At 50.3% G+C, this 21652-nt stretch overlaps 1 protein-coding gene across 1 annotated transcript in view; it reads left to right on the top strand.

Moving 5' to 3' along the window:
• ASIC2 (acid sensing ion channel subunit 2) overlaps positions 1 to 21253 on the top strand; it is a 272030-nt gene extending 250777 nt beyond the window's left edge. Inside the window, exons 4-10 of the mRNA XM_066263335.1 lie at positions 9288 to 9438; positions 11579 to 11635; positions 12566 to 12719; positions 14743 to 14834; positions 17343 to 17422; positions 18852 to 18923; positions 20298 to 21253. Coding sequence (XP_066119432.1) covers positions 9288 to 9438; positions 11579 to 11635; positions 12566 to 12719; positions 14743 to 14834; positions 17343 to 17422; positions 18852 to 18923; positions 20298 to 20399 — 708 coding nt within the window. The 3' untranslated portion in view covers positions 20400 to 21253. The remainder of the gene's footprint in view (positions 1 to 9287; positions 9439 to 11578; positions 11636 to 12565; positions 12720 to 14742; positions 14835 to 17342; positions 17423 to 18851; positions 18924 to 20297) is intronic.
• Positions 21254 to 21652: the final 399 nt, after the last annotated feature.

The following is a 21652-nucleotide window of genomic DNA, read 5'->3' as shown; positions in this document are numbered from 1 at the left end:
CTGCTTCTCCACCCCTCTCCCTCTCCTTCCTCTCTGTCTCTCTCTTCCCCTCCCGCACCCGAGGCTCCATTGGGGCAAAGATGGCCCGGGCACTGGGGATGGCTCTGTGGCCTCTGCCTCAGGTGCTAGAATGGCTCTGGATGCAACAGAGCGACGCCCCAAGATGGGCAGAGCATCGCCCCCTGGTGGGCATGCCGGGTGGATCCCGGTCAGGTGCATGCGGGAGTCTGTCTGACTGCCTCCCCGTTTCCAGCTTCGGAAAAATACAAAAAAAAAAAAACACCAAAAAACCAAAAAAATAAATAAAAAATAAAAGTACAGTTTGCTAGGGTCTTTTTTTTCTTACTTTATTAATTGATTTTTTTTAGAGAGAGAAGTGGGAAAGAGAGAGAGAGAAACATTGATTTGTTGGTCCACTTATTTGTGCCTTCATTGGTTGATTCTTGTATGTGCCCTGATCAGGGATCAAACCTGCAACCTTAGCGTATCGGGATGATGCTCTGACCAACTGAGCTAACAGGCCAGAGCATCTGCCAGGTTCTAATTTGAGCTCAGCCACCTGCTATCCATGACCATAGTCACAAATACTCCAGTCTCCCCAGGTATATAATGCAGATGATAGAAGAACACCCTACAAGGCTGTTATGAGGATCAAGGAGTCAGTACACGTGCTGTGCTTACTAAGGATTCGATAAACACCCGCCATGTCTATACCATCAATTAGTGTACAGTCTGCCTTTTGGGCAAGTGGTGCCCGTTCACACAGGATCTTCATGAGAATGGAAAGGGACGATGTTCGGAAAAGCACCTTCCTGGCACATAGCAGGTTCCCTCCAACTGGCAGACATTGGTATTGCTCAGCCTCCTTACGACGACTTGTACTTCTTCCTGATGCCATCTCTTCTGCTTTGACCTTGCGGGATGAACTCTCCCTGAGGCTGGCGGGGACGGGGGGGATGGGGGACCTCACTGCTTCTGTGCTGCCTGTAAGGACATGTCTCCCCTGAGACTGCGCTTGCCTCTGCTACCAACTGATTTGTGGGTTTGATGTTAGTATTTGATTTGGTTTGAGTATTGCTTAAAAGGAGAACAATATAATCATTTGTGAACATACTTAAATCACTCGGCAGGATGCAATAAAAACATCAGACTCGAAATGATGGCTTAAAAAGCAGGCTCCGGTTTCCCTTCCAACTGGGTGGGCGAGGCAGGCTCCAAACTGAAGATTCTGCAAGAGTTTAGACGCTATCTGAGCCGGACTCCTTACTTTATGGAGCAGATAAATAAGGCTCAGAGAGGTTACAAGTCCTGCCCAAGGAAACACATAGGACGTTGGGACCTCGGTGGGTGGGTGTTCAGACTCTGCGCTGACATCCTTGGTGTTCCTGGGAGCTGCTGTGGGCACAGCAGGGCCCAGGACACTGAGCTCAGACCCCTGGACTCCCCATCTGCCCCCACGGCAGCTCACCTTTGCTTCTTTTTTATAGCAGCATCCATGTCATATTTGATTTGACATGTGTGGGAGGTGGTTCTATATGGCTTTTGAAAGTTTGCAAATCACTTTAAAGATAGGGGCTTGGGAGTCTGAGCGACTGGGAATCCATGTAATTTGTGACCCAGGGAAATGTACATAACCTGACCGAGCCTCAGTTTCCCCTTCTGTAAAATGGGATAACGCTACTGGATGGGAAGATGAAACAAGATTACTCAATGACAGAGCCCAGTACAGCGCCTAACGCCAGGAGGGCACCTGATAAACAGGACTGCCCGTCTCCCTAGAAACCCCCACAGTGCCCCAGTCACGCCTCAGTGATGAAGACATGGTTGAAATTGCTGAATGCTGCCCTCCGGTCAGTAACACACAGGTAGAGGTCCCAGAGAAAGGCCTTCAGAGGTAACGCAAAGTAAGTATGGGCCACAGGTGGTCAGAGTGGGCCTCACTGTTTGTGGTCACCAGAGTGTGTGTCTGTGTCATGGATGCAAAGGCACAGCCTGGTGGGCTCTGTCCCTGTGTCACTTCCCTCCATGAGCCAGACCCCCGGTGGGGAGACGGGAGGTCAAAACCGACTCACAGTGACACCACGGCCCCAGTTTCTTCAGCATCTGTCATGCACCAGGTATGCTGGGAGATGCTTCATCTTGCTACAGAACACGGCGGAAAAACATCATAACATCTCAGTTTTAGAACTGCCTTCCCTTGGGAAAATACCTGAGAATGTGTTGGTTCTGCTCCTAGAAAGGGCAGCGAAGCACGTGGGGAGAGACGAAGGAGGAGAGGGACCAGGGCTGGACGAGGAGAAGGAGTTCTGCTCTGAGGCAGGACCCTCCTCCAGCTCTTCCCAGCATCTCCCCTGTTCTAATGCCTCGAACGAGCGGCTTTCTGTGCAGCTTAACAAGGGCCTGAGTTTCCCATCCTGTCCCCATGACTGAACAGAGACCGGAAGATGTCAGCCAGGAGTGACAGCTGGGTGACACACAGCTCATGTTCAGAACCTTTCCCAGCAGGGCTCTGAAGTCGCCGTGGTCTCAGGGTGGTTCTCGTGCAGAAAGGAGAGGTCAAGGAGGCGCACCCACTTGCTGGAGGCCCCCACTAAGGAAGGGGCAGAGCAGGACTGCACGCCGTCCGGGTCTAACCACGGAGCATGGGCTCCTAACGTGGCTGCTCTTGAAGACGGAGAACTGGGATCTGGGCCAGGGGGGTAAGTGAGGAAGAGGAGGAAGGCAGGCAGACCAGAACCAAGACCCTGATCTAGCCCAGAAGGGAATGTGCAAGGGGACTCCTGAGCCTAAAGAGATTCGGTCCAGGTGGGCATCTTGTGTAATCACCAAAGCGAGAGGCCAAGTGGCTGACATAACAAAATTGTCAGGTGGGCATCAGGTGAGGGAGGTGGGCATCTCTCCTTGTCTCCCTCCTCCTTTCTCTCATCTCATGCTTTTCCCACCCTTTCCAGGAGTAGAATGAATATATTCTTGTGCAGTCACATCATCCTCTCAGCAACCACCCCTCCCCCCTTCCCACAGCAGCATCTCAGCCAAGGCACTCAGAGAGTGGGCTGCAGACACAAGGAAAAGACCGAGTGAGCTTGGCCAGAGCCTAGGAGACGGGCCTGCTCCCTCCAGGCAGCTCAGACTGCAGAGGCAGGTCTCGGATAGCGACGCTAACTGCAGCGCCACCTGCTGGCTGGCCTCGGGATCCGCGGGCTGGGAGAGCCTGTGGCTCAGGACCAGCACAGGAGGTCCCCAGGACAGCCAGGAAGCAAACCCGAGCTTCTGGTGATAAAATGAAAACGACTGTAGAAAAAAAAAAGCCTCAAGACAGTGGAGTAACAAAAGGCAAGCACCAGAGTATTCAGTCACGAAAGTTCTGAGTTCTTTACTCAGTTCATAAATGTAAGCAATTACCCAAAGCCACCACCAGTTCTATCCACACCACAATGGAAAAAAAAAAATGAGTAAGGGGGCACGCGTTGTAAATGCATGCAGGGACACATCCAGGCTCAATCCTGGGCGTCTCTCCTCTCTCCCTGGGCTGGCTCATCTGTCCCCACATCTCCATCTCCAGCCCACATCTCTCTCCCAGCTCCAGACTCCAAGTCTGGCTGCCTGGTGTCACCTTGACTTGGATGTCTACACTGGAAGGGGTCCTTATACTAAACCCAACACAAAATAACTTGATGCCAAAAAAGATGGAAATTTTCTGGCCTGTAAGACCAAAATGTAAGGAGAGCAGAGGTGGAGCTAGGCTATTTGTTGAATGAATGGAAGGGTGGAAAAAACATGGGAGAGTTGAGTCAGCTGGCGACTTAACTTAGTTAATCAGATGGGACTAATTGCTGGGGATGGGGGTTGGGGGCTGTGAAGTTTACCCAAAGTTACACAGCCCATGAAAAGAGTGAAGTTCAAGGTTCTGTCTGGCTCATTGCACTGCCTCTATTTCTTAAATCAAAATAACAGATTGAGGGTCTGTGATTAAACCCGGGGGGGGGGGCCTAAGAGGCTTTAGAAGTCATTTTATTCATTGCATACTCAGTGCTTGAATCCCTCCCTTCCCAACCTGGCCAGGTCGTCGGGCAGCTTCTGCTTGAACTTCCCTCATGATGGGGAACTTGCTCTCAAAACGGCGATTATGTTACTGACTCACACAGTAGCTTAGAAAGTAGAGCCAGCATTTTTCCTCCTTCAAGATTAAATAAGGCAATACATGTAATGTGCCAATCACAGTGCCTGCAACATCAATAAATCATGGTCTCCACTTCCGTTACTACCACTATTCTTGTGTCTGTCTTTCCCCTGGGATGCTAGAATACAAATCTAATTCTTCTTTCCTGAGACAGCCCTTCAGATATTTGAAGACAGTGCTTCGAGGTCCCCCTGAGGCATTGCTTGCCCAGGATAAACAAATACTCCAATCTACTTTCAGACAGTCACTGGCAAGCAAGAGTTGATACTGTGCACGCTGTGATTTTGCAGCTGCTGGGGTGTACGAGGCATCAGAAAAGCTGATGGAGCAAATGATGAACCAGCCACGGCAGGGGCATCACGGTATCTGAATCATGGCCTCCGCTAAAAAAAAGGGAAGTGGTTGACCCTGAGCAGACCTTGGCTCCTTGCCAGAGCTTCACCTGCTATATTCTTGGTCCACCCACTGTGGGAACCTGTTTTAGTAGAAGAAAAAGAAAGGAGTATCCCCCAAAGTTAATACACATCATTTTAAACCCCCTGCTTTGCCAAAAGTCACTATCAATCCTTCCCAACTCCAGTTTGTGAGTTTATGGATTCAATATTGAGCAACATAGGAGACCTAACCCATTCTAGTCTTCAAATATCAACTCCCAAACCCTTCCTACTAACCGATGGGTAAAGCTAGGTTCAGAGGGAGCAGTGAATTATCCAGGGTCATACAGGAAATTTGTGCAAAGGCCTGATCAACTTATGAACCGCAAAGAAGGACAAGATAGTAAAGCAAACCAGTACGAGAAGGGAAGAAAGACGATACAGTATTAGGTAACAACCAAAGAGAAAAGCTCTGAGAAGCCCCCACCCCCCCGCCGTGTGTTTCTCCCTCTCTGCAGAAACAATGTAGTATCATGATACAGGCACAAGGCTGGAGTCAGAAATTCCTGGGACCATACGCTGGCTCTGCACTGGCAGGGTGTGTGGTCTTGAACAGGCTACATGACCTTTCTAATACTCAGGGTCCTCATTAATAAAACGGGACTAGGAACATCTCCCTCAAAGGAGTCCTAGGGATGTTAAATAAAGCAGGTGTGGAGACTATGAGTTCTCAGTAATGGTGGAATCACTTATAGAAGAGTAAGTCTCCTGGAAATAAGAATTATAAACTCTGGACAAAATACTTGTAAAACTATTTGATGAGATTAAAGCAGGCAGAAACTGGGAGGTATTCAACCCTTGAGGAGAGGGGCCCGCACTGTGTGAAATGCACGTCTGTGTCTCTGGCCGCCCCCTCGAGGGCACGTCTAGTCCTAAGGAAATGCAGAAGCTGGCGCCTGAGCAGGAAGCAGCAGACATTAAGTTAAAAAGTCACAAGTCAGGGTTCAGGGTTGTCAGAAAGTTTGGAAATTGGGAAGAAAGATTCTAGAAAAGAGGGACCCACAGAGGGGGAGCCCCCAAATTTTTATATAAACTTTCCTAAAATCATAGACTGAACCTTGAACTTCATCCAGATAGGGTGACACTCCCAGAAGCCCAGGACAACAGTTGAAGGAGCTGGACAGTAATTTCAGCAGCGGCCGATGCAGAGGAGACAGACTTTGTAATTCAAGTCCCACCATGTTAGACTTTGCCACGAACCAGCGCAGCTAGTAATTCCGGGTCCTGAGTGGGAACGGTGCGGAATTAAGAAAATAGGCTTAAAGCAGCGGTTCTCAACCTGTGGGTCGCGACCCCGGCAGGGGTCGAACGACCAAAACACAGGGGTCGCCTAAAGCCATCGGAAAATACATATTTATTTAAAAAGCCATCGGAAAATACATATATATTATACATTTTTAAATAAAATACGTATTTCCGATGGCTTTAGGCGACCCCTGTGTTTTGGTCGTTCGACCCCCGCCGGGGTCGCGACCCACAGGTTGAGAACCGCTGGCTTAAAGTAAAAAAGGATGGTTTGGGAGGGTTCTGCAATGCTGCTGGCAGGAACAGAGCGCACTCAAAAACCGCTTCCTCATTTATTTATAGGGCAAAGTGGGCCATTAACAAATCAATGAGATCTCTGATCATATATATCTCCAAGGCAACCCAAGAATTTTACCAAGTGCAGAAAACCCCCACCATACATAACATCTTAACTTTACACAAAACAAAGGATAGAAGAAACTTGCCTCCAGTCTTTCCGGGGAACATGGGGGGTAGGATGAGTATAAACAATCCAGCACCACAGCTTAACAGCCTTTTGCAACTTCACAGAACAAGTAAGGTAGGGGGTTGGGCAGACTGTCAGCTTATTGCTGATTCCCCACACCTCTGTCCCCCAAAACTCTAAACTGCAAAAGCCTTGTTGGCTCTTCAACAAGAGCCAACAAGACTTGATGAATACCTTGGGCTTCCCACTGAAATCCCCTAAATGTCATTCCTTAGGGGTTAAGATCACATTCCAAGACTAAGGGCAATAGCCCAAGACTAAGAGAAAAATGAAAATATTCTACCGATTCTTATACAGAGCCCACACAGCACCTTCACTAAGTCAGAATGATTCACTACTAATGTAATTACCTGCTAGAACAAAACTCAGTACTATTCAGTGGAAGATAACTGATCTGGAGTCACTATAGTTATCCACAGTATCCAGCATACAATAAAAAATGATTGTGTCCTTCACTATACAAAAACCTAACCACATGAAGAAAGAGGGAAACTATAAAAGGAAAAACAATTAGTAGAAACAGAACCACCTATAATCCATGTTGGAATTTAGAAAACAGCAGCTTTAAATAACAACAAAAAACATCAAAGAATTGCAGAAGGAGATGTAGATAAGAACAGACTTTGGGGCAAGGTACAGGAATTTTTTGAAAAATTCAACCTGGAACTGAAAAATACAATGACCTGAAATGTTCCACAGAAGTGAGTGGGACATTCTGAAATAAGAGAAAACACTTAACAACCTGGAATCGTATATCGAGTCACAATATGTTTCAACCATAAAGCTAAAACTCAGACATTTTGTAGATAAATGAAAACTGAGAGATTTTGCCACAGGTAAACTATAAGTAAAATATATGTCTATACTACAAAAAAAAAAAGTCAAGAAAAGGGAACTGGTATCAAATAGAAATTTAATACGGGAAAGAATGATGAACAGGAAGGGATGTAATTAGGATTATATGCAAAGTGGGACAACATTAGGTCAAGGTAAATCATGATTAGTTAAGGATGCATACTGTAAATCCTAGAGCAACAATTAAAAATAGCAATAATTCAGAGAGGTATAAAAGCCAATAGAGGTGGTGGAATGAACGGCTAACACAATACTCAGTTAACACAACGGGAGTCAGGAAAGAGATAACAAAGGAAGGAACAGCAGTGGGGACAAATAGGAAACAAAGCGAGACTGTGGGCTTGATACTCAATGGTATCAAGAATTACATTAAATGTAAGCGGATTAAACCCTCCAATATTGTCAGACAGGATAATGCAGCAACACTCAAACGGGCTGTTTACAAGAGATTACCTTAAATATATTAATATTCTGACAGTTTAAAAGTAAAAGGATGGACAAAAAAAGGAATGGAGCATATTTCCTCCTTGCTCAAGTTTTGTTGTGTTTTTATTTTTCAAGGAAATTGTCCATGTCATCTAATTTTTTTAGTTTATTTACCTAAAGTTGTATATAATAGTCTCATCATTTTTAAAAAAATTGTCTGTAGGATCAGTGGTGATATCCTCTCTTTCATTCCTGATATTGGTAACTGATATTATCTTTTACTTACTGTTACTGATCTCTAATTTAGTTATGCTTTGGTCAGAAGACATATTCCCTGTGGTTTCATTTTTTTTTAATTTATTGGGGTTTGTTCTATGTTTCAGTAGATAGTGTATCTTGGTAAGTGTTCCATTTCACCTGAAAATGCATATTCTGTAATTGTTTGTAGAGTGCTTTTTTAAAAACCATTAGGTCAAGTTGTTTTATAGTGTTGCTCAGATCTTCTATGTTGGTGCTTTTTGTCTACTCATTCATCCGTTACTGAGAGAGCAATGTTGAAATCTCTCTGACTGTGTCTGTTTCTTCCCTTCGTTCTGTCAGTTTTTTCTTCAGGCATTTTGGAAACATATCATTAAGCAATATATTATTTAGAATGATTATAGCTTCTTGATGGATTGATTGTGAAATAACCCTCTTTATCTCACGCAATATCTTTGTCTTGAAGTTTACTTCATGTAATAGACAGTTTGTTGAGCAACAGGAGCCAGACACAAAAGAGCACATGGTGTAAATTTCCATCTATATGAAATGTAAGAACAGGCAAAGCCAACAATGGTGACAGAATCCCTAACAGCAATTCCTGGGCAGGCGACGGGCTGATTGGGAAGGGACAGGAAGGAAATTTCTAGAGTGATTGAAAATGTCTTATGTCTTGATTGAAGTGGTAGCTCCACTGGTGTATATATTTTTCAGAATTGGTTAAACTGTGCACTGAAAATGTGTGCACTGTATTATATTAAATTTAAAAAAGAGACAGGTGTAAAGGACTTGGCTTGGGGCTTACGCATAATAAGTGCTTAACAACCATTAGTTCCCTCACCCTTCACCCTCTTCACCCCCAGCAGGCAAGTACTATAAGTGTTAAAACATTTTTATAGTCACTGGGTCTCTGAGAATAAGTGACATGAGAAGTTTGTCTACAAAGTGACACTGGAGACTTGGTCTAGTCAGGGCCAAGGCTCATAACTAACATAGTTTATGCCTAAGGCCACTTCATTTTGAACCTCCTCCAGGTCTAAGTCTGGGATCCCAAGTCAAGAGGGTAGAATTTAAGTAGGTCCTACCAAGCAATGGGAGATGACAGCATGTGGAAGTGGGACAACATGTAGCATGTATTAAACACCCCGTGAAGATCAGCACTTCTGGGAAGGCTATAAGAGATAAGATAGGAAAACTAGTGTTAGAGCCAGATGTTAAAGGCTGTGAGGTCAGTGGAGTTTAGACTGTCATATAATATATGGTGCTCAATAATTATTGATTGAATGAGTGAATAAATGAACCATTGATCCATCAAGGGTGAGCCTCCCGGGCTGACCACTGCTCTCTTCTTCCTGTTTTGCAGCTCACATACCTGCCCCCGCCATGGGGCGAGTGCCGATCCTCAGAGATGGGCCTCGACTTCTTTCCTGTTTACAGTATCACCGCCTGTAGGATCGACTGTGAGACCCGCTACATCGTGGAGAATTGCAACTGCCGCATGGTGCACATGCCAGGTCAGTGCCGGGGACCTTCTTTGCATTTCTCAGCCTAATGGGAAACATTCTGCTCACTCCACAAGCATCCAAAGGGGTGTCATTCTGGGAAGACTGTTACTTGGTGCCCAAATATAATATTTAGAGGGCAGATTAAAACATTCACTCCAGCAACTAAGGCAGCACCCCCATGTCCAGAAGCATCCAGAAGTTTGGAGAACATTCCTCCCAATGCTCAATATGTTTCCTAATTGTTTCCTGTGTCCAGATACCTGGATGCTTGCAATTGCTGCATCCTGGTGTGGTACATGTTCACACATCCAGATGTGTTTTGCTTTCATCCAGATCGCATTCAAACATACAGTACTCTTTCAAATAAGGTAAAAGTCCATCAGCCAACAATTAAAATATGTACGTGCAGACATTCTGATGTCAGACTAACAGTGTATGAGGCCATCTCCATAGAGGCGGTTGGCATGCCAGCGGCCGACCTGCAGACGGGTGGGAGGCAATAAGGGCAGGAAGAGTTCGGTGTGGGTGACTGGGACTGGAGGCCGGGGCTTTGGCTTCTAATTAAGGTTCCTTCACTCCTATGCTGTGTGTACTAGCCCAACTTTCTAAACCTCTCTGTTCTCACCTTCATTATCTTTCAAACAAAAACATTGGCTGTTGTTATAAGAATAAAGTTAGGCTAAGACATTAAAATGCTTTTTGAACTGCAGAAATCAATTATTGTCTTAGCATATGGGAAGAGGAACAAACCAAAAGTACTGTTGACCGAAGACCTACTATGTGCCAAGAAGTTCTCTATCATATATAACAGCTACTATTTCATGTTTATAATACACTTTATTTAAGTATATTTAACAAAATCTTTATATTGGATATTTAGTTCCTTAGCCATTGTTTTATTTATTTTATTTATTTTTTTAGATTTTATTTATTAATTTTTGGAGAGAGGGAAGAGAGAGAGAGACAGAGAGAGATAAAAGGAGAACGAGAAAGAGGAGGGAGAAGTGGGAAGCATCTACTCATAATAGTTGCTTCCTGTATGTGCCTTGACCTGGCAAACCCGGGGATTTGAACCAGCAATCTCAACGTTCCAAGTTGACACTTTATCCACTGCGCCACCACAGGTCAGGCCATTGTTTTCTGATATAACCAATGCTGAAATGAACATGCTCACAGCGAAATTCTGAATTATTTCATTGGTGATCAGTGATTGATTTAGTAATCTTAGAATTATTGATCTTTAAAATTGCCTCTGAGCTACCTGGAAGACAGGGCAAAAAGGAAAATGTACCAATCAAATTATTATTATTATTATTATTATTATTATTGGAAAGGAAGAAGCATAACAGCCTCCCCAGCTCTTGAAAAAACGGTGTTTGGGGAAATGGTAAGACAAAGACATTGCGATGGACTTTCACTTGAGCACTGAGTAAAAGAGAAAGCAGTAGGTCCGGGGTTTCTACGCAGATATGCCAGAAAGGGCAGCTGAGCGATGGCTGCTCGAAAGTGGGCCACCAGCCAGTGAGGTCTCCCTCACGGAACCTGAGCTAAAAGCGAGCAGTGGAAATTTCAGCCATAGCCATGCCGCCCGTGACACTGTTCCTGGCATCTCAATCAGTAACGTGGACTTAAGGGCCCAGCAAAGAGGAGCTTGCAAAGCAGTCCTTCTCACATACAGCACTGCCATGTGGTGGGAAGAGCCCCAGCCCCGGGGGCAGACTGACCTGGGTTCAAAGCCCACCTCCATCACTGCCACTCGGTGTCCTGGGAAGGCAGGATACAGCATTTCCTACTTCAAAGGGTACCCGTGTGAGTTCAAGAGATGACCTACCCTCAGGACTTAGCAGGTGTTTACCGCCTCCTCCCGCTTTGAGCCGCCAAGGTTTTCTCACCCATCAGCAGCGCAACAATCCAGAAAGGTCCCGTTGTTGCCTGCCCAAGGTCACAGAGCAAATGAGAACCCAATCGTCTGGCTCTGGGTACACTGCTCCCCCGAAGCCCCCAGGCTGCTCTGGTCAAGAGCTTCCTTCTGACTGTCCAGCGGCAGACCGCTGCCCCCACCACACACCTGTAACGAGAAGTGCTCCCTTCCCCCACCCCCAGGAGGGGCATGTTACTGCCTGAGTACCTCTCCCTCTCTTCATTGCAGGGGATGCCCCTTTCTGTACCCCTGAGCAGCACAAGGAGTGCGCAGAGCCCGCCCTCGGTCAGTACTGGGGGCACGTGGAATGACGGGGGGGGGGGGCTGCGGTGGAGATCTTCTGGGAGGGGGAGGGGGGACAGAGAAGGGGGAGGGGAAGAGGCTGATGAGGGAGAATGCACAGCAGGTGGAGTGCGGTGGGGGGCACAGAAGGAGCTCTTTCCCCACACACATGCTGGTGGTTCCCATAGGGAGGCTGAGGTTATTCCAAATCAGCTGAGCCCAGGAAGGCAGGGGAAAGGAAAGAGGTACGGTCACGTGTGTGTTTCACACGTGCAAACGGGAAGGCACCAGGTGCTCCCCCTCCTCCGGCTTGGTGTGTTCGGGTTCAAATAACTGCTGGTCCCCTCCCCCATCGGCCCCCCACTGGAAAAGTCAGGGTGAGGGAGACCCCGCCTACACGCTACTACCCCAAAGCTAGACCCACTCCACATGCCTGCCTCTCTCCAGAGCTGGGAAAGGGTGAGAACTTTTCTGCCACATGGACTGAGTCCACGTGGCAGCTGCACTTGCTGGAGCTCAGTGGGGGCAGCTCTGGGCTCGCCTAGCCAGGCGGCCCGGTGTGGGGAGGCCTGGCTGAGAGGAGAGGTGACTTCCAGCCTCTGTGCGGACCACGTCTCTCCCTGGAGTGAAGAGTCAACAAAACCCATGGGTACCAGAAACACCGAAGTGGTTAGACGAAGCGGGGAAAAGAAGCAAAAGGAAAACAGGACCAAAAGTAACCCTAGAAAGAGCGGACCCCCTTTTTTTAAATACACACTGACACTCTCAACCTAGAGCAAAAGCCCAGCTCCCCTTCCCTCCACAGCCCCCACCCCTCACTTACCTGGAGGGCAGCTCTTCCCAGCTCCCTTCTCAGCTCCAGGACACACTGCTCTGGGGCCAGAGGTCCCGGTCCCCAACCCCGGCTAAGCCTCACCTCCCGCTCCCCTGCAGGTCTGCTGGCAGAAAAGGACAGCAATTACTGTCTCTGCAGAACACCCTGCAACCTGACCCGCTACAACAAAGAGCTCTCCATGGTGAAGATCCCCAGCAAGACCTCCGCCAAGTACCTCGAGAAGAAATTTAACAAATCAGAAAAATATATCTCGTAAGCTCACGGGGTGTCTTGATGGGGGAGTGAGGGGGGTGTGTGAGTCAGGAGGAAATGGGGGGCAATCAAGGAAGAGGGCAAAGTTAAGCACTTGGTTCTGTTTAGCAGACATTAATTGAGCACCTACTGTGTGCCGAGCTCTACGTTCAGCATTCAGAATATGAAGACAAAGATGATTAAGATATAGCCCCTGCCTTTTGGAGCCTGTAGTCTTGTGCGCTGACAAGTACCCAGCCGAGTGCTCCAAAGGCTGACACCGGCAATAAGGATACAGGGAGCCGGTGGACTGTAGTTGCATGGGGAAAGTCAAGGAAAGCTTCAGGGGTTTTTTGGAATGATGTCTAGGAGTTTTCCAGGCAGGCTCTGCCTGTTCTCTGCCCTCTGCCCACAATGCTTTTCCTCTCCCTCTTCACCTAACCGGTCCCTCATTGTGCAGGGATTTAAATGCCATCTCCTCAGACAGCTAACGTAGGCCCCCTCCTAGGACTCTTTTCTCGAAGCACTCATGTTTTTCTTTAGAACACTCACGCCCAGAGTAAATCTACATTTGTGTGTGTGTTCCCTCTTTACTACCTGCCTGTCCCACTAGAGTGAAAGTTCCCTGAGGGCAAGGACCTTTCTTTTTTGTTCTCTGCTGTGGAGTATCTACAGGGTTGGTGGTCAAAAAAAAAACAAAACCAAAAAACAAAACAAAAAATCTTTTAACAGAGTAAGGGAATAAAAGACACAGAAGAAGAGGGTGTCCCAGGCAGAGGCTCAGCAGAGGGAACTGCTTGGGGCAGAGAAAAGCTGTGAGGGAGAACTGGGCTGGGAAGCTGGCTGAGCGACAGGTCCTGTGGGCGGGGCTGTGGGGGGAGGGGCGGGGGCAGGGCATGGACTTCTTCCTCCTGGGAACGCGGAGCCACCGCAGAGCTTCAAGTACATGAGTGACAGGCTCAAATGTGTATTTTAGACCGCTGCTTTTCAACAGTACTCTCTGTGATAAACTGTTCTAGATCTGTGAGACCCAACACGATATCCACTGGCCGCTGTGGCTATCAACAAATCTTGAGTGACACGGGAACTGAATTGTCATTTTACTTCATTTAATTAGTTTAGCAGTTGTAGAAAGCTCCTTTCAGGCAGCAGGTTAGCGGATGGATGGGAAGCCAAATGGGCAGAAGGGAGCCTGTGATGAGGTAGCCGTCATAAACCAGGCAAGAGAGAGCGAAACGGCACCTCGGAGAGCCCTACGTGGAGAGAAGTGGGTTTGCTCCTTGCTCCCCAGCCACGCCCTCCTGCTAGCACAGTCACCAAAGCCCATCCTGGTGACACCTAAAACCTACTGCTTTTGTTCAGCGGGCTGGGGACCCGGCATTGAGGGCGTTGTGAGCAGCACTGAAGGAGACGGGGGAGTTGGGGCGGCGCCAGGTCCTGCCGCTTAGCAGACATCCTGCAGGCAGAACGACTCCTCCTGCCAAGATGTGTCTCATTGACGCATCTGCCTGAAGGAACAAAAGGGATCAAGGTGCTTCTGCCTGGGGACCCCCCCAGCCAGATAACAGTTTCTGCCTGAAAAGCCACTCGGTTCTGGCAGGTGACGTGGCAGTATCAGGGTGGGGCCCCCACTAGGAGAAGCTCGTTATAAATCCCAGTAGGCACTCGGGGGACTCTCAGGAGTGGGCAGAGGCTGCCAGCTGGGTCAGGCAAGCCTCGTCCAGGGAGTCCTGAGCTCACCTGCAGGTAAGGGCCCAGGCAGACCCTTTGGAGGTTCAAGAACCCGGAGGCTAGGCAGAATTCTTGCAGAGAGTATGGGCAAAGGGAGACAGCTGCTATATGCCTCCAGTACTGGGAACATCACGGGGCTGGGAGTCCTGACTCCTGGTCTTAAGCCCCAACTCTGACACTAACCAGCTCAAACTCTGGGCCAGTTGTTTCACTTCCTGGGGCCTCAATTTCTGTGCAAGGGAAAGCTGTGTTAGGTGGGCCTGCGAATCCTGATGGTTCTACCCATGTGTGGTACTGAACATTCCCTCTGCAGAGAGAACATCCTTGTTCTGGATATATTTTTTGAAGCTCTCAATTACGAGACAATTGAACAAAAGAAGGCGTATGAAGTTGCTGCCTTACTTGGTAAGTCAGAGTGTCTATGGCACAAATTTGCACATCTTATAGGCAGGTGGGTGGCAGGCAGGCAGGTAGATATATAAGCCTCCCGATGAGCCCAACCTTTATGCTCACTCATTGTTCCCCCTCTCCTTGCTCCACTCCTGTCCCGGAACTGAAAGAGCACCAGGGCAGCACAGATTTTAGGCCAGTTCCTGCTGCGATCCCTGCCTCAGTGTCCTCATCAGCACGTTGAGGCGGGTGGGCTAATGGTCTCTCAGGGCCTTTCCAGAGCTGCCCTCTTGGATTCCATGGCCTTCTGCCTCCAGGTGGGAGTCAGAGCCTTGAGGCCATGGCAGGGACAAAGAGCTATCAGATGTAGGCAAGGCTGAGCTGTGGGTGGTGTAAGGCCAGTTGTCACGGCCATCACAGCCAGACACACGCAGGTTCCCATTAGATTCGAGCAGACAGTAAAGGAACAGTAGAGCCAAAGAATGGTGGGCCATTCCTTTATTCTAGCCTCGCACCCAGCTGGCAAGTAAATACACAGAGGGAAACACTTCCCTTTCCATTCAGGGCTCCCAAAGCCACTGACACATCCGGGTTTTCCTAGAACCCTAGGCCCCCACCAGTCTCAGCAGAGCTCACAGAAGCCCCTTGCCCCTCACCTCTGGTTCCCCATTTGCCAACATGGCTTCCTTCTCTGTAAAACTGGCTTCTGACTCTTTCCCTGCCGTCTTGGCTTCTTTCTCCTTTAGCACTCTGCCTTCTCTCTGCCCTCACTCTGCAGAAACATGGCTTCCTTCTTCTTCCTCCTTCTCTGCTTTTAAAACTGTTTGGCGTGAAAACCCCTCCCCCAGCCCACATTAGCATAACAATGGCCCTTCCCAAGCAGGAAAGCAACCAGCAACTTCACAGACCAGCACCATTTTTAACAATGAAAGTGAGCAAATTCAAATAACACAAATTTTACAAACTTATTTGCCCAACAGGTGGTCCCCAGGAGGTGGACACGGCGAGGGTCCCCAGTGGAGCCCCCACCTGCAAAGCAACACTGCTGCGCTGGGAAGGCTACGTGGCCCCTTTGGCTGAGTCCTTTGTCAAACACAAAAGACGGGCACACAGCCGACACTTAGGCACACTTCGTGCACATATGAACACACGTTCACACATGACTTGCATGTGCACACTCCCCAGTAAACCTCCATGAAGGACACAGAGTGAGCAGTGAGGGAGCAGAGGAATGAAGGGGAGGCGTTTTGAGCTCAGCACCAAGTCCCACCAGGAAGAACTCCTCCCCACGATCTCACGGTTCCGAATGTGGTTGTTGGCTCCTCCCAGTTATAATCAGGGCAGGAGGGGGCAGATGTACCCATCAGAAGGTTCTCAGAACAGAGGTCAGCCTGGAGGATGGTATGCCCACCCCAACAGCACCCTCATTCCCAGCACTCCCCCAAGCCTAGTCCTAGAGAACACAGCTGGCAAGGACTTCGCAGCTTCCCTCCTCCAACCCCCTCCCAACCATCTCCACCACCAAAGGTTATTTGAAAGCAAAGCTACTGAGAACGGCAGGGCTTATCAAAGCCACACAGTAAGCTGTGGGCCACTCCGAGCCCAGAGCCCTGGAGAGCAGTGGGGCAAAGTACCTTGGGCTTTGGGGGAAATCACAACCCCTTCGAGATAACAGCTTCCACTACAAGTGCCCAGGCACACATACATAGTGCTCTCATTCCGTTTCAGGAGGTCTTCAACGATCTGGCACTCCCATAGGAGAGTGGTTGTCCCTGTGGGCCAGAGGGCCACCTGGGGAATATATAAATCCTGACATCCAGACCCCAACCCCAGAGACTGATTTTGTAGGCCTAGGACAAGTCCAGGCATCCACACTGCTTACAAGTTTCCCAGGAGTTCAACACAGGGGGATCTGAACACAAGTCCAGAATTGGTCAAGGGTCCCCACCCACCCCAGGGTAAGAACCTCTGCTCTGGAAAAAACCACATTGAACATTTACCTTTAGATAAAGGAGATAGAAGATACTTCCGATGGCCTTATCCCAAGGGTGAGAGGTGACCAAAGGTGGCCCTGAAGGCCATGTCATGACTGAAGGGGTGGAGCCTCTTGTGATACGGCTCCCAAGACCCCCACGCAGGACACCTAACACCTGTGTCTCAGGCCCAGGGCAAGGACCACACCTGTCTTATCTCTATTCCCAGCCCACAGCCAAAGCAAGGCCCAATCAGTGTGGTTTTTAACTGTAATTGGCAAGCCTGTCAACCTATGAGGCCTACTCTAGAATCCTCCAATAGGCATCCGGGTTAGTTCCGATGCTCACTAGGTGCTGCAAGCCATCAGCTCTCAAAGCGATGCATTGAGAAAGGGACCTGTCAAAGGCCTGGTCTTCCAGTTACAAGCCCAGGCTTCCTGTGGAGGGAACCACTCAGGTCTGGTTCCTGGGTGCTGAGTCTGTTCACACCCTGTCCCCTGGAAGGGTTGTGAGTAAAGCCAAACCCTTGGTCTTTTCTGTCTCTTTCCAGGTGATATTGGTGGCCAGATGGGATTGTTTATTGGTGCTAGTATCCTCACAATACTAGAGCTCTTTGATTATATTTATGAGGTAAGATTCAGGATTACTCGTGGGGAAATGACCGTATGCCCCAATGTCCAGAACCAAAGCATGGGGGAGAGGACGGCCTCTCTCCCCCAGAGCCTGCTCTCTCCTCCCTGACCATGGCGTTGTCCATCACCGGCTCCTAGGCATGGGGGAGGGGTGGGTGTGGGGGAGGGATAGACGTAAGGGAAGGATGGAAGCCACAGTGCTTTAGCAGGAAAGCAGGGGGCTGTCTGCACTAGTGGGGGTGGGGGTGGGGGGTGAGCCTGGACTGAGACCAGCTCTGAGCCCTCCCTCGGCCAGGCTGGACGTGGTGGCTCTTACATGGGTGTGTCTGCACCCACACTTTCCTACCACTCGCACCCACTCTCACCGCACACAAACACACATACACACACACCTTCCCTCTGGGTGGAACCTTCGTGCCTGAGGCAGATTGAGGTCGGGGGCATTTCTCAGGAGCCTCCTCGGTTCTGAGAAGAGCGGGGGCACACCCGTCACCTCTGGCTGCTGGCAGTCTGTGAAGATGTTTCCCCCGGGAGGCTCCTGGGAAACAGCATCTGGAAGCTTCTCTGACAACAGACAGCACTTCTGGCATTGGGAGAGCTCCTGGTGCCCATCAGCCTTCCTTCTGGGCTCTCCTCAGACCCAGCGGCCCCAGGGGCTCCCAAATTCCTCAGGCAGCCCGGGTCCTGCAGAGGCCCCAGGACCCCCGAGTCTCGGCCCAGCGAACAGGGCCTGTGGCCAGAGCCTGCCTCCCAGAGAGGGCTGGCAATGGCCGAAGGTCGCTCGCTGGGACTCACCGTCGGAGCTGGAGGGCCCCTGCGACCTCCTGCCTTTTAGCATGGTCACCTTGTTCCCCAAACCCGGAACACTTCCCACGGCCAGATTTATTCTGCTTTATTAATTTTTGTAAGAAGCTGTACAAAGTTATGGAAATTGAATCACACTGGGTAACATATTTAACTACCTTTTACTGCTAAGAATAAAACGTTATGAACTCAAGTGTGCCCTGAGCTTATGAACTGTGCAGCTGACTGGCCTAGAGAGGGATTATCAATCTTGTCCCCAGGCTCAGCCTCAGGAAGGGGCTCCAGGCTGCCCCTGAGGACAGACGGGAGCCAGCCATTCTAGCACGCACGTGCCCCTTACCCACACTCGCCATCCACAAGAGAAGGCGGTCCACACTGCGAGCCAGGGCCCTCCTGTGACCTCTTCCAAGCACTAGCTGGCGCACCCAAATCCCACTGCAGCCCAAAGATGGGGCAAGGGCCCCCGGAGCCAGCTGCTTGGCTGGGCTCCTGCCGCGGTTTGCCTAGCCACAGCCCAGGCGAAGCTGCCACGGCGGTTCCCCAGCCGAGCAGAGTGGAGGGAGGTCTCTCTGCCTTTGCACTGTCCCCCCAGCCTGACCGCTCTCTCCCTGCCTCCCCTGCAGCTGATCAAAGAGAAGCTGTTAGACCTGCTTGGCAAAGAAGAGGATGAAGGGAGCCACGACGATGAGAACGTGGTAAGGGCGGCCTGCAGGTTGAGGTTGATTTGCTCCTTTGGTTTGCTCAGCTGACCTGAAACCAGATACGGGGGCCGGAGCAGCAGGGGCGTGCCTCACCGCACACCTTCCCACAGCCTGTGACACCCCGTGGGCTCCCGGATCCAAGACTGATCCTTGAGCCTCTCTCTGAGACTCATGGCAGAGCCTGGTAGTAAGCCGTGGGTGCCGTGGAGACAGGGAGGTGCTTCTAAGGGTTGGTGCTGCCTGGCCCAGCCCAGCTTCTCCCAGACCAGGGGGCTACTCCCACTTTATGGCCTTGGGAGAAGCAGACATGCTCTGGGTAGATCTGTCTCCTTGTTCTGACAAAATGCAAGTAGGGACGTCCCTGGTACTCTTTCCCATTTGAAGGGGATGTCGAGTGTGGGGCCCTGTGAAGCTTGTAGCAGCAAAATACCCATAAATGCTGACTACTGTATACCTTCAAGTGGTCAGACACCATCTTCGTGCCTTGGGAGTCCCGTGTTGTTTCAGCCGTGCAGTCACCCTCGGGAAAGGCCTGTTTTCATTCAGATGAAGGGACCAGTTTGTAGAGCAGGCAGCATTGCCGAGTTTATAGTAAGTGCTCAGCAAATGCAGGTTCCTTTCCCCCCCACTTTGCCTCCTGCCTCCAGAATGTCTCAGTCACAGGCTCCCCTGCATCCCTGCCTCTCCCCCAGTGTCATCCTCATCAAACCTCCGAATTCTTGGCACAGCCTCCTAGCGAGTCTCTCTGCTCCCACCCCTCCCAGCCTCCCACCCGCAGCAGCCCAGGACATCCTAGGAATCTCCTTAAACGTTCACAGCCACCTCAGCCACACCCTGCTCAGGGGCCCAGGACAACCTTCCCTGGTGGCCAGCCCAACCCTACAGGTCCTCTGGGCAGCTGCAGGCCAGCTGTGGGCAGCTCTGGTTCTTGCTGTTGGTGGCCTCCGCGCTTGCAGCGTGGCCTCAGCAATCGGCGCCCCCGGTAAACCCCAATGGAAGCCCCTGAGGTCAAAGGTAAAATGGGCTCTCCAGCCCCAAAGCTAGACATCACTCAGATGTAGCTTCAGCTGGCACATTAGGGGACCTCTAGGAGAGAAGACCAAACCACCTGCTAGACCCCACCACCAGAGAGCCCTCTCGCCGCCCCAGAGGGCGCCTAGGTGGGCAATGGCGAGGATGCTGAAGGCAGTGAGTGAGGCCCCTTCGACCTCATGCCTGAGATGGCGAACAGGTGCATAGGATGTTCTGAGACAGGAGCAGCAGTGCCCCAGGGGAACCCACAAGGGAGGAGCATGGTCCCCAAGGCTGCCAGTGGCACCTGAAGAATGTTTGAGTAAATATCAACACCCACCTTGCCCTTTCCTCCAGAGCACTTGTGACACGATGCCAAACCACTCTGAAACCATCAGCCACACTGTGAACGTGCCCCTGCAGACGGCCCTGGGGACCTTGGAGGAGATTGCCTGCTGACAGCCCTCGGACCGCGCGGCACCCCACAAGCAGACCTTGAGGCCCAAGACGCAGGACAAGGGACAGCAGGCTCAGGCAGGGTGACCCCCGATGACAGAAAGCAAGAACCCCCTATGCACACATAGCAAACTATCTGCCAAAACCTCGCCGTGGCCACGTCTGACACGACGCGTCCTCGGGCCCTGCCGTGCGTCCCTCTTAGGAGAAACGAGTCACACTCTGGAACTGTCCCAGAGCCAACCTACCCTCACATCTCACTGCCAGATGTATAAAGCACCTGCATGCTCGGACTGCTCACGGCGCCCCCTCCACGTCTGTCTCTGCACCTGACACTCCTCCGCGCGGTTTCCAGCGGCCACTCTGCCACCATGCAGGGGGACCAGGTTCCAGCCCCGACGTCGCCGTGAGGCCACGCTGGGATCACACCTGCTGCGCAGTCCAGAGGGAAACCGCAGAACTGTCAACTCCATCTGATCCTTGTGTAGTTTGTGACGGTTCTTAACCTGCCCACAGACCCCCTCCCCAGCCTCCGAGCTGGTCCATGGAGTGACTGAGGCCAACCCTCGCCCACCCCAGCCCCGGGGATGGAGGCCCAGCGGCCTGGGGGACTCCAGCACTTGTCCGTCCGTGCCGCCCATGCCGTTCTGCTCTCCCTGTGACATGGCTTGTACAGTCTGATTCTGTTGTTTGTTTGTTTGTTTTTTTGGAGGGGGGGCTTTTATTGTCTGTCGGAGATCTGTTTTGTTTTGTTTTCTGATTTTTGGGTTTGATGTTCTGAGGTTTGGTTTGGGTTTTCCATTTCCTCTGGCGTTTATTTATTCGTGCTTCTGATCACAGTCATATTAAAAGCTGGTCTTGTGGAGGTGGCCCAGCGGTTTCTGCTTCTTCCCCACTCTCAGGTCTCTCTCCCCGAGGGCGTAGGACAGGGCCAGACCTCCCAGTTCAAACACCACAGAGCATCTAAACCTTTATACAGCAACACTTATTTTTACAAAATGTGTATGCCCTATGTTCTGGTCTAAAGCTTTAAAAACTATTGGTCGCAACCTTGTAGATGACTTTATGAGCCATTGACAGGTTGCAGCCCACAGTCTGCTGGACACTGCTCTGGACCTGCCCAGACCTGAAAACCATGAGGACGGACTTCACACCCCTCTGCTCCGCCACCTCTGTCCTGACTCCTCCTGACCCCGTCAGTGAACATGGGCTGGACACAGCCACAGCATGGCCTCCCTCTCACACACCAGTGTTTC

Source organism: Saccopteryx bilineata, chromosome 2 (genome assembly GCF_036850765.1).
Source record: "Saccopteryx bilineata isolate mSacBil1 chromosome 2, mSacBil1_pri_phased_curated, whole genome shotgun sequence".
In the NCBI taxonomy this organism is placed as follows: domain Eukaryota; kingdom Metazoa; phylum Chordata; class Mammalia; order Chiroptera; family Emballonuridae; genus Saccopteryx; species Saccopteryx bilineata.
Note: the sequence above shows the minus strand (reverse complement) of the source record. Positions and strands in the feature narration are given on the sequence as shown.